General features: G+C 38.8%; 1 protein-coding gene across 3 annotated transcripts in view; it reads right to left on the minus strand.

Annotated features, from left to right (window-relative positions):
• CDON (cell adhesion associated, oncogene regulated) overlaps positions 1-13909 on the minus strand; it is a 102676-nt gene that overhangs the window by 3916 nt on the left and 84851 nt on the right. For all 3 annotated transcript variants that reach the window (XM_012470171.3, XM_012470169.3, XM_064375554.1), the window contains one exon: positions 278-552. In XM_012470171.3, coding sequence (XP_012325594.3) covers positions 278-552 — 275 coding nt within the window. The remainder of the gene's footprint in view (positions 1-277; positions 553-13909) is intronic.

The raw sequence follows: 13909 nt of genomic DNA on the forward strand, positions 1-13909 counted from the left end.
TGTCACCCTACAAATGAAATCAAAGCCTATTTCCAAATATATTTTCCAAATTGTGATGGGATTGACAGCCTGAGATGAAGGACATGAGGAATAACAGAATTTCAAAGAATCCTTTGAGTATTATCTTTTCTTAAAGTACCCAGCACCCCACCCAGTCTCCCAAGAAATATGTAAACTAATCATAGAGGGGAAACTTTGAAAGCATCACCTTCCCATACACAGCTCTTAGCTAACTGAAGACAATCTAGAAACCTAAGGTTGATCATGCCTCCCTGACCTCTGCTGAGCTCTGCTGGATCTTCTGCGCGATCAGAGCTGACGTCATTTACATTGTCCTGACAGCAAGTAGGCTGAGTAGGGACTGGTTCCACATTGTCCTTGACGCCCTCCTCAGGCAACTGGACACAATCAGGGACTGTGGAAGCCAGGCATACAGGCATCTTCATGTGACTGAGGGGCTTCATTTCCAAACCACCCTGAGGATAAGGTGCTACCACAGGGACCACAGGAAGAGGGCTGCTGCTGAAAGTGCTGTTGGTTTTGGTGAAACACCTGCAGAGTAAAGAAACAGAATTGTGTCTAGAGGAATCAATAACTAAAATAAGCCTATTTTGGTATTCTGTATTCACAGACTCTTAAGAAAGGCTGATGCTTAAAAGCAACTAAATGATTCACTATGATCTGAAATATCGAGAATTTGAAAATTATAATGGAAGTGCCATACAACAGGAGAATACATCAAAAGGCAAACTACTTAAGAATGCACCCTTATATGATGTCCTATAGGCTTCCTTTGTCTTAGTCCACTGTCAGAAGTCATCTATTTCATTATTAACTGGCTCCCAGAGTAGCACCCAGAAGGAAAAGGCCATTAGCTACTGGCAAGAATGAGGGAATAAAAGAAGATGATGAGAACAGAAAGCTAAGAAACGTAGGGCCACATGAAAGAAATGACCTTAGGAAAGTTAACCAAAAACACACTGCTTTGTGTATACCTTCCTTTAAGTCCGTAAACATGTTTATAATGGCTGCTTAAAGTCATTATCTGCTAATTGTGACATCTGGGTCATCTCAGAGTTCGTTTCTATTGATTTCTTTTTCCCTTAAGTAATGATCACATTTTCCTGTTTCTTCACATGTATAGTAATTTTTTAAACTGGATTATCCTTTTGATTTTCTGGTTGCTCTGCTGGCATCAAATTCAGTCCTCTGATAGCTTCTGCTTGCATCCTTGCCCCAAGATTGGAGAATGCGTTCAGGCAAAACCCCATAAACTCATAAATCACACACATTTTATTTCAAGGGTAGACTCTTATTCACTTCTGCCTGCTTCTGCTTATTCTCCAATATTTTCAAATTATCCAGATTTTACCATTATTATCTATTGATGATCAAGCTATTCCACACCATTATAGAAGTTGAAGCCTCAGAGATACTTTTTCCCCTCCTAAAATTGGGAATAAGAAAAGTCTGGAGATGACATTGCACTGGGCTTTGATTTGGACTACACAGGACCGACCAGTAGTACCCTGGAGCTAGATAATGTTAGCCAATAAAGATAAGAATTATTTGGATTTCCAACCTTTAAACATAAGCTGATAAGTTTCTGGGGCAAAGAAAAATCAGCAGAAGTCTAATCAACTGTTAGTAGCAGTTATGCTGGTTCAAGTTATTGGAAAAACCAAATCTTAAGCATGAAGACAGATATGAACCTGAAAGAGAATAAGATATCTGCCAGTAAACCACATCTTTAATTAACTCCAACTTTAATTTCAAATAAAGAAATATACTCACTATACAAATAATTAAATTCAGAGACCTGTAACCTGGTAAGCAAAGGATGACAAGTATTCATCTGTGCAGAATAATTTGAGTATGGTATTATCTAATATGACTCTAATTTTAATGTTTAATTCTACAGCAAAAAAAAAAAGCCGATTTAAATATAACTTATGTGTTTCCACGCATGTCTTCAGTCAATAAATAGTGAAGAAAGCCCCGGTGCAGAAGGAAGTTAACTGGAGCCGCAATCAGAGCACAGTCTAGACACGTCGTGACTGCAGAAGAGTATGGCGTTCCCGACTCATTCTCTTGCCTATTTTATTCAACTCTGAACTTATGAAGTTCTTTCTGGATGCTGGCAAAGGTGAGCACTAATTTGAAAGCCACTTAAAAATGTCCATCTGATCAGCGTCTTCCTTTCCTGTATTTTGTTGTTAGTCTCCCAATACTTGGGGAATCCCCAAGTTCCCCGGAATGTATTCAGTGTATGGAATCTACACACTCTAAACAGGGTGAAATGCAGGGCCAGGTCAGAGGGGAGAAAAGTCTTTGTGAATTCAAACTACTACCACTGATAATTTAATAATTATACATCTATATAAATAACCTTATCTGAAAGAACCCTTTATTCAGAAAGCATCCGCAAAATGTCTTCCACAGGTCAGGCATCGTGGTAGGCACTGAAAATATAAAGGTAAGTAAAGCAGAGTTTCAGCTTCCAGTCTAGCAAAGGAGATAGACAAAAAAATAAATGGTGACAATATAATGTAGTGTTATCTAAGAAAAGATAAAAGACACTGGGAGCAATTAACTTTGAGATGAGTCACAGATGTGTGGCTGATGAGAATAGGGCACTTCCCATGTTCTAGCCACAGATCGGTCCCAGTGTATTCTTCCATATTGCATCAGACTCAATCATCTCATAATCAGGAAAATTACATTAGATAACAATTATGGAATTAGAGAGGAAGAAGGACTCTAATATCAAAAGATCAGAAATATTTCTGGTGGGGACATCCTATATGGCTGCCATGATTTGTTGAATAATTCTTTTTTTTTGAGATGGAGTCTTGCTCTGCTGCCCAGGCTAAAGTACAATGGCGCGATCTCCACCTCCTGGGTTCAAGCAATTCTCCTGCCTCAGCCTCCTAAGTAAACTGGGATTACAGGCTCACACCGCCATGCCCAGCTAATTTTTTTGTATTTTATTAGAGATGGGGTTTCACCATGTTGCCCAGGCTGGTCTTGAAGTCCTGAGCTCAGGCAATCTACCTGCCTTGGCCTCCCAAAGTACTAGGATTCCAGGTGTGAGCCACCAAGACCGGCAGAAAACAATTCTTAAAAATTAAATTCCTGACTTTTGGTGATGGCTGATTAACTTGTAACGTTCTGAACAACTCTGATTGTTCCTGCTAAGAACAACTAAAAAAAAAAATGGAGGAATTTTATTGTAAATCTGTTAAAGGCACATGAGGGCTGCCAAAGCACTTGAGGGGCTGAGATTCTGCAGAAAAGGCACATGTGACCCTGAGCGTCGGCACCATTTTTCTCCTGGAGGCCATTAGACCGATTCAGTGCAGGATGAAACAAGGAGGTGTCAAGAAGAAAGAGACAGATAAGAAGTTGAGGAGAGCTTTTGGCTGTTTCATAGTGCTGGGAGGACAAAAACTGGAGTTTAGAGCCTGCCAAGGGCAAAAGGCCCAGTAAACAAACACCCCAGGCTTTTAACTGGGACCCTTGAAGGGCTACACCCTAAAATAAGGGTAAAGCAGGAAGAGAGCAGGGAGGGCTTTTACAAAGACTGAAACTCAGGACCAAATCATGTCAATCCCAGACTGACTTAAAGTGATCTGGCCCTTGTCCATCTGCCTACTAAAGGCAGGAGTAAATCCTTTCTAGAGGGAGAAAGCATCTTCCAGAAACTCAGCAAGTTTTTAATATCTGATGTCTAAAATTCAATAAAAAGTACTGGGCACATCAGGAGACAAGAACAAGAGAGAAACAAGTTATGCAGACAGTGAGTAGGTAAAGACTTTGAACACCGGAGGAATATGTTCAATAAAGTAGACGACAAGAATTTTAACAGAGAACGAGAATCTAATAAAAATAGTCACTTGCAAATTCTGAAACCAAAAGTAGAATAACTGAAATTTAAGAACTCAACACATGGGGATAAGAGCAAGCTGGGCACAGTTGAACAGAGGATTATTGACCACTAAGTTCATTGGTTCCCAAGACAAAGGATGGAAAAATATAAAAGCAGCTGAGGAAACACAGGAGGCACTATATGGTGAAAAACTCTGTGTATAACTGGACTCTCTCTGCAGAGGGAAAAGACAGAATGGAACAGAAGCCGCACTGGAGACACAGAGGCTACGCGTTTTCTAAACCTGATGAAAGCTCAAGCCGCAGATTCAAAGCTCTGTGGACCCCGACCCCGGAAAGAATAGATACAAAGAAAATGATACCTATCAATGCCAATAATTAAATGGCTAGAAGCAAAATATAAAGACAAAATCAAAAAAGCAGCCAGAAGAAAAAGATGTACTACCTTGAAAGGGAACAATAGCTGTACAGATGATTTCTCAACAGAAATGACGGAAGCAATAAAGTAACAGAATAATGTCTTTAAAGTACAGAAAGATAATAACTGCCAATCTGTAATTCAATAAGCAGTTCAAAAAAATCCTTCAAAAAGGAAGACAAATTAAAGATATTTTTAGACCAAAAAGTTGGGAAAATCTGTCACCTTCAGTCTTGAACTTCTTCAAGTTGAAGGAAAATGATTAGCAACAGATTTAAAAAAAAAAAAAAGGAAATACAGAAAGGAATGAGTGGCAACAAAAAAAGGCAAGCAGGGAATTCTGAATAAATATGGATTGCAAAAGTAGTACTTTTAATGTCTTAGAGGATTTTAAATATTTTTAGAATATAAACATATGATGAAATAACACAAAACACTGGTGGGGAAATGGAATTAAAACATTCTAAAGTATTTGTATTGCCTGGAAAGTGGCAAAAATTTTAATTTATATTAAACTCTAATGCCATAATGGCTAGCACCATGCACATAGAAAATGACACATAATAGAACCTCAAAAAATGTTTTTTTAGCCGGGCGCGGTGGCTCAAGCCTGTAATCCCAGCACTTTGGGAGGCCAAGGCGGGTGGATCACGAGGTCAAGAGATCGAGACCATCCTGGTCAACATGGTGAAACCCCGTCTCTACTAATACAAAAAAATTAGCTGGGCACGGTGGCGCGTGCCTGTAATCCCAGCTACTCAGGAGGCTGAGGCAGGAGAATTGCCTGAACCCAGGAGGCGGAGGTTGCGGTGAGCCGAGATCGCGCCATTGCACTCCAGCCTGGGTATCAAGAGCGAAACTCCGTCTCAAAAAAAAAAAAAAAAAAAAAAAAAAAATGTTTTTTTAAAAATGACAAACATTAGAACACCAGACTTTTTCCTTTTTTAGTTATCAGGGAGCAACAATTAAACTAATTTTCAAGGTACCTTATAGCAGCGGCCCATGCCCAATAGTAAGAGGAGACATGCATATTAAAGTGAGAATGAATGGATACACTTTGAGCTTTTTGTATAGTAGTTATTTCTGTCCTAGTTCAATATTGATTCTGTGATCTGTGAGGTCCTTCTAATATCTGTCAGCTTCAAGTTGTCTGACTGACACTTCAGTCTCCTGGAGCAGAGGCAATGACGGTTCTCAGTGTCAGATATCTTAGGACAGTGGGATGTAAGCACAGTTGGGCACTTAATGAAATCCCTCAACAGTGATGGCCTAAAACACACGAAGTGATCTTCTGCCTTGATGTTGCCTTGCTCTGCAAGAATCTGGAGGTAATACAAAGCTACTAGAAATCTGTATTTTCTTTATTATTATTATTATTATTTGGGGGCAGGGTCTCACTCTGTTGCCCAGGCTGGAATGCAGTGGCACAATTACAGCTTACTACAGCTTCGACCTCCCCGGCTCATGTGATCCTCCTACCTTAGCCTCCGGAGTAGCTCCAGAATAGGGCACTTCCTATGTTCTAACCAGAGACCAGTCCCAGTATATTCTTCCATATTGCATCAGACTCAATCAGACTACAGGCAAGTGCCACCATTCCTGGAATTTAAAAAAATTTTTTGTAGAGACGGGGGTCTCATTATGTTGCCCAGGCTGGTCTTGAACTCCTAGGCTCAGGCAATCCTCCTACCTCAGCCTCCTAAAGTGCTAGGATTACAGGTGTGAGCCACCATGCCTGGCTAAAACCTATACTTTAAAGATGAAGAAGTATCAGACCAGAAAGAAAAGTTTTCATTTAAAAGAAGTACAATTAAGATGTGGGCGGGGGGAAACGCACATATACATATTTGCCAGAATTTGAAAACCTACAACAGTTCCCTATAAAATATTAGAAATTAATAACTTGCTTATATAGATTAAACTCGAATGAACTTCATAATGTTGATACGACAAAACAATGAAGACTCGCCAGACAATGAGATGCCCTTAAGGCCTTCTGCTTCCTTCCTTTTCATTTCTTTTTTTCTGCTCTTGTCTTTAATTTAAAGCCAAGTTACAGAGTGAGATTTTTTTAATGAAGTCTAAAGGCAGACTAACAGTTTTTAAACTACTTTTGTCAGAGTGACAGTGAAGTTATACGGACGGGGCAGGACCGGAAGAGTGGGCGAGATGGAGGAGCGAGGGCCAACCACAAATGTGGTCATCAGCGTGTCAACACAGGTTTTATGTGCTGGGAGCTAATAAGCATATGAAATACACACTTTTTAAAGAAATTAGATAGTTAGCAAGAGAGAAGTACAATTTCCAATTACCTACTCTTTAGCATCTGTTTTTCAGATAAGTAAAACAGGAAATCATAGCAGTGTTTACTTTATTCTGAACTATGATCCTTAATTACTAAAGTGGTATTGACAGTAACATACTTGGAGTTAGATTTGTAAAGCAATCGTAACCTGAATTTCAGCATGATAAACCACACTGATTTAAAATTTTCTAGCATACTGAATCTTAACTCATAATCATCAGTAATTAACCACTTAGCTAATCAAATGTAAATAATTCAATTACATTACTTTTAGTTCAATTCCAGATGTCTACATGTATCAGCATAAAAATGGCTTTAACTTAGGTGTTACATGTTGAGATACAAGCACAAAGAATATAGCCTGCTAAAAAGGAATACAGTCTCTGTTCTGAATATAACCAGATACCATATGTGAAAACAATCATTTTACTGATAATGCTTTAATTAAAATTTCCAAAGCAATCAGATGATCACAAAAATCATATCTGTACATAGGTAAACTTAAGAGACAAATGTAAGATAGTAAATAAGAAAACAGGACCAATGTCTGCAAATAGATGACATTCAACAAAATGCTCCTACAATGTACATTTTACAGTTTATATAATACAAATTGTAACCACTATCTCAGGCTTCTCAAACGGTCTTTCAAATGTAGTTATTACTGGCTTGCAGAGGAATAAAAGTTTTTACTGAGTTGTCTCTAGCTCAATAAAACTACTTTGTTTAATCTTAAGTTTAAAAACATGGAGTAAATAGAGCTCTGTGCATCTTGCCACATAGAAAAATCTAAGCTGTTTTGTAAAAACTCAGATGGTCTGGGACCTGTTAGTTTACTAAGGTACCTTTTGGTAAAACAGGAAAGGCCTGTCTGACCAGCCTGTAAGATAGGAAAATGACTCTACTGTGGTATCACAAAAAATAAGAAAATGTTCTTTAAGCAACAATCTGAATAGCACAGACTAGGAAATAAAAGATTGGAAGAGTAGTTTAGGATTATGCTTGGAAGAATAAGGTGCCTTAGTAGCTGATTAAACATATTTTGGATATTCCTGCAAAACTATATAGCACCTGTAAAATACTTTCTAGAACATATTCAAAATATTCTACTTCTAATTACACAGTTGAATATTTGTTAAGCATGATTATGTACAGGATTACTCTGATTAGATGATTACATAATTTTTGCATTGTTTCCTCTTTCGATTATGCCCAGAGGGGAAGAAATATTTGTGAATCTCTTGGATGTGTGATACTTATTCTCATGCATATATTCTTGAGACTTCTGAAATAGTTCCACCTTGGGAACTATTTCACCCCTTGGGGGGTGGTAGTTTATCTTAATATTCCACTCACCTCTGCTGTTTGCACTTGCCACTGTGCCATTTTGCTGACCCAGCTCTTATTTTTGGGAGCTTATCAGTTACTACCTAAAGAACGATGGCACTGCTCCACGGCTGCGGCTGTCTTCCCTTCTTGATGTCTGCTCTTTTGGATGCTGCAATGACTGTAACATTAGAGTGGCATTGTCCTTTTGGGAATTAATTTATCAGCGACTGTCACATAAAACATGACAGTAAATGTTGAGTGACAATAAGTGACTGAGTGTATTCCTGAACACAGCAAGTTGACACACACACACACACACATACACAAGCTTATAAAGAAAGACAAAAAGCTGGACTCCCTGACTTCCTGACAACTGGCCCTAGGTCTCCATCTTAGAAGTAGGAGACAGATTTGGGGAGATATACAACTTTCCCAAAAGGAAGGTACTGATTAATTTTTAAAATTAAACACAGCACTCTCGGCTGGGCATGGTGGCTTATGCCTGTAACCCCAGCACTTTGGGAGGCCAAGGTGGGCGGATCACGTGGTCAGGAGTTCAAGACCAGCCTGACCAATGTGGTGAAACCTCATCCCTACTAAAAATACAAAAACTAGCCATGCATGGTGGCACATGCCTGTAATCCCAGCTACTCAGGAGGCTGAGGCAGGAGAATCACTTGAACCTGGGAGGTGGAAGTTGCAGTGAGCCAAGATCGTACCATTTCACTCCAGCCTGGGTGACAGAGTGAGACTCCATCTCAAAAAAAAAAAAAATTCAACACAGCACTCTGAATTTCTTAGGGAAATAGGAAGATTACCATAGATGGAAGAGAAGCTGAATGTATGTTTTCTTTTCTTTGGCTTTATAGCTAGCTCTGAAGCAGCTAAGTGGTCAGAAATAGGAGAGGAACTGAGTCATAGCAAATTGAACTGCTGGAAGAAAAAGCTCAGGTGAATTGGACAACTTGTTGTTTTCATACTTAGCAAACCAAACTGCGTAGACTTAGGCCTGAAAGAACTACTACTATAATAAATGTTCCCATATTCATCTCTACATGTTATTGTCATAAAAGGACATCTGACATCCACAGAGGGTTTCAAGTTGGTGAGAAAGCATTCCCAAATCCAACACCACAGAGACTTTTAAAGTTGTCATTATACAAAAACTTGGAAGTCACTCGTAATATCTTTGTTCTCTAAAGCACTGTTCCCAATAGTTTTACTACTTCTCTTGACTGTCAGCCATGTAACTTGTACTTTTTTTCCCAGATGAATTATATAATTTTTCCAAACTGATTTTTGCCGGGTGACTTCCTGTCCATTTCCAGTCTCTCTAAGACTCTTAAAGTTAATTTCTCATTCCTTCCTGATGGGATCTCTCAGTTCGTTCATCTGTTAATTTCATCAGTGTCTTCTCTACTCTCTCTTAGAAATTATCAAGGCTGATACTAAAAAGACCAGATTTAATGTCAATCCCTTTCCATTAAACTAGCCAAGCAACTAATAAGCCACATTTGATTACATATCCAGAACTGCATTACTGCCTTCTGAATTTAGGAGTGGAGAAGAGAAGGGTAGAAAGCTTTTGAGTTATTATTATTTTTTTTATTAAAATCTGTTTAACTCTTGAAATGCCCAAATGGCACAAGGATTTCTCGATTAGGTCTTTGGTGTAAGGAACTGGCTCTCTGCAAAGCTGCATTAAACATGCTTCTTTCTAGGTGTTCATAGTGAGCTTTACATATTACTCTTAAAAACTGCAAAGGGTTCAGTCATGGTAGCTCACACCCATAATCCCAGTACATTGGGAGGCCGAGATGGGAAGGTCACATGAGGCCAGGAGTTCGAGGCCAGCCGAGTCAACATGGCAAAACCCTGTCTCTAATAAAAATACAAAAAATTAGCCGGGCATGGTGGCACATGCTGGTAAAATCCCAGCTACTAGGGAAGTTGAGGCATAAGAATCGTTGAACTCAGGAGGTGGAAACTGCAGTGAGCCAAGATTGCAGCACTGCACTCCAGCCTGGGTATCAGAGTGAGACTCTGTCTCAAAGAAACAAAAGAAAACCAAAAGAAACTAAGAAGGATTCAAGGCAATGGAACACAGTGAGGCAAGCAGTCATTTACAGTATGTCACAAGAGCTGCGGAATCAAGTACAACTTTCCACAGATCTACACAGTCCTCTCACCTGTTCTCAACTTTTCACATCACTACTCTCGTTTACATAATAAAGAGGCAAAGTTTTCTTTCCAGACGTTATTACTAAAATAGATGGGTGATAAAAGGGGTCAAGGGTAGGCAATGTCTTGTTTCTTAAAAGCTCACTACAAGAAATATGTTTAAGTTTACAACTGAGAAGGCAGAGAAAAAAGAACCTGGAGTGGCAGCACAGGGCAGGTAAGAGTCCATACGGAAAAGGCCCCACCCAAGACTTCTTCAGTTCTTGGTATCTGTGGAATAAAGAAGGCGAATTGCAGAGGCGCCACCAGATCGCAGAGGGCTGCCCCCAAAAGTACACTGTGGGGTAGAAGTTCCTCTTCATCTCCTGCAGTGTTTTCTGCCTCAGTGGCTGCACCCAGACACCTAGACATCATCCTCAACTGCTTCCTCCACTGGCCTCTTCAACCAATTACTTGGTCTTTTTTTTTTTTTTTTTAAATCCCTCAGACTCATCTCTTTCTAAATCCTAAATCTCTCAAAATTCATCTATTTCTCTCCCCACAACCCCATTAGTCCACTATTTCTCATCTGGACTACTGCAACTGCATCTAACTGGTCTCTAGGAATCCTCTCCTGCCCCATCCAATCTAGTCTCCTCCAAACTGCACCCAGAGTGTTCTTAAAAACCTGAATTCCATCACAGTGTCGTCCTGCTTAAAGATGTGCCCTGGCTCTGTATGATCTGATTTCACTCAGTTTTTAATTCTGACTCCTCCACTTACTAGGTTTCTGCTATGTTGGCCTTCTTTAAGTTCTTTGAGGATTCAGGCATTCTGTTTTAGAGATTGTGTATAAATGGTCCCCTTTGCCTGGAAAGCTCTAAACCTATCTCCTTTCTTTGGACCAATTTTATAAACCTTCAAAGCTCAGCAAATGCCAATTGCTTAGAGATGGCTTTCCACTCTAACACGTCCTTTACTTTTTCTTTAAAGCATCCAGATTTAACTACATATTCATTTTTATGATTTATGTCTTTTTTTTTTTTTTTTTGAGATAGAGTCTTGCTCTCGCCCAGGCTGGAGTGCAATGGTTTGATCTCAGTTCATTGCAACCTCCACCTCCCAGGTTCAAGTGATTCTCCTGCCTCATCCTCCCCTGTAGCTGGGATTACAGGTGCCTGCTACCACACCTGGCTAATTTTTTTTTGTATTTTTAGTAGGAAAAGGGTTTCACCAAGTTGGCCAGGCTGATCTCAAACTCCTGACCTCAGGTGATCTGCCCGCCTTGGCTTCCGAAAGTGCTGGGATTACAGACGTGAGCCACTGCACCTGGACGATTTATGTCATTTCTTAAAAGACATGTCTCTCCTATCAAACTCTAAGCTCCACGAAGGCAGGAGCAATGCCTATTATGTTCACTGCTGTATCACCAGCACCTAGTTTGGTGCTTGGCCCACTACAGACCTGCACAAACATTTGTTGAAGGAATGAATGAAGGAATGCTCTTTTTCTTTTTTACTCTCCTTATTTTATTGTTCTTCTTTTCCCATATATGTTATTCTTTGAAGATATATCAAGGGAGTAAGAAAAAATAATAAAAGATATGACATCTTATAAAAAATAATAAAAAGTCCAATCACTTTAAATACATAAAAAATAAAAGCAAATAAACACATCAAATAAATATATAAAAATAATCAATCTGCCAAGGATACTGTCTCCTTTGGTGTCTCATCTGTTTTAAGTTCTATTACTTGGATAGAACTTAAAATCGTCCTAAATCTGTATCATAGTTCCAGTCTACCCCCTGAACCCAAGACCAACATTTTCATCTTTCTCCTTGACTTAAGATATCAACTCATACTTCAACTCCAAAACCAAATTCATCACCTTGTCATGATGTATCATTTTATTAAGTTTCTTATTTCTATGACTACCACCTTGGTCATTCATGTTTGAAACTTCTTATGCATCTGAAATCTTCTGTTTTTCTAGATCCCTATCAGTCAATGGCCAAGTCCTGAAGACTCCACCTCTGCAGTCTCACTTATCCCTTCCTCTTCATCCCCACTCCCTCAACGAGGCTGAGGCCTTTGTTATGCCATTGTCTCACTGGTCCCTTCCCTCCATTCCCTCCTGTGCTCTGCCATCTTTCTTCACATCTAAACACATCTCTGAATAGATCATTCCCACTCTCAACAAACTTCGCAAGAATTATGCTGCTGCTACCCTAGTGTTTCTCAACATTTAAGCCATATCCCCTTTCGATTAATATAAAAATAGCATACCCTTGTATACGTAGACATTATAGACAGAGAGATTTTTTTCTATGCTTTAAATATAAAATTATAAAACTCAATGTGCTTCTTCAAACTCTACTCACTGTATCTCTACCTCTGTTTGAGAATCACTATTGTTAAACTATGGACTCTCTGAAGGCAAGGCCTAGGCCTGTACCTAGTACATGACAGGCACTCAATAAAGGGCCTTGTTTATTCTATGAACTTGCTTATTTAATAAATAATATTTACTAGGACTATTATTAATAACATTTAATAGGACTTGTTTATTAAATAAACTACTAAACCCTGACATTCAGGGTTATCCATATCAACTCAGTCCAGTTTTTCAGTTTTAATATCCTACTATTCTCTAGTACTTCACAGCCAGTCAAATTATTCCAGTGGTTCTCAAAGCATGGTGCCAGGACCACCAGGATCACTACTATCTGGGAACTCATCAGAAATGCACATTCTCAGGCCCCACCCTAGACCTGCAGAATTGGAAACTCTAGGAGTAGAGCCTAGAAATTTGTGTTTTCATTAAGTGTTTCAAGTGATGTACACTAAAGTTTGAGAACCACTGGAGTCACCTATTCATTCTTACGTAAACATTATCCTACTTCCACAACTGTTCTTACACTCCTTCTACATGGAAACACCTCAGAACCTATTCCAGTGCCTGGGTAGTGCTCAGTAAATGTTTGTGTTGTTTCATTTGACTGAATAGCCAAAAACTCTATGAGGCCCACTTGATAGCCCTCATATAACTTAACTGAAATCATGCTTCTTTTAATGTTTACACTATTTCAGCTGACATTCAGGAATGGAAACTTATTCCTAGTAACAATGTCAAGATTCTAAAAGCATAAATTAACCACAATTTTGTATATTTTGAGAGTAAACCACATATCATCTACCTTTCAGCATTCACAGCTTTTTACAAATTTTGTCATTTGTAAGATCTTAAGAGGAGATACCTGTTCTCAATTTAAACGTGAAAAGACTTAAAAATCTTTAAATATAATAATTCCAATTTTCCACAGCTGAAGGTAGGTACTTATTGATACTTATCCATCCAATTATTAAGTGTCAAAATCATACAATTGCTCCTGGAATCCAGGTGAGACACTGGCTAACCTTGGAGGCAATGCAGGCAAGGGAAGACTTTCCCTAAACAGGTAGATTCTCATGAAGAAGAAAACTTAAACCAAGAAGAAAAAGAATCTGGTGTTCCAAGCTGAAGATAATTCACCTAAATTCCAAGGTAACAGTAAAACCCACATACATGAAATGCAGTAAGTCATTAACTTGAAAATTAATAGAAATCTAATTGTCCATGGAATTAAAGGAAACAAAAACTATGTTAATTAAAAACTTTCAAATACTAAAATACTACATGTGTGCACACACACACTACACATACAAATAGCCACAAATCCAAGGTCATTTAAGCGGCAGAGATCATGTAAGTCCCTCTAAGGAAATGGGATGTATTTTTGATATTAAGATGATACTTCATCATAAAAA

The sequence above is a fragment of the Aotus nancymaae genome, unplaced genomic scaffold (genome assembly GCF_030222135.1).
Source record: "Aotus nancymaae isolate 86718 unplaced genomic scaffold, 86718_ANA_hifiasm-v0.15.2.pri h1tg000012l, whole genome shotgun sequence".
NCBI classification, from domain to species: domain Eukaryota; kingdom Metazoa; phylum Chordata; class Mammalia; order Primates; family Aotidae; genus Aotus; species Aotus nancymaae.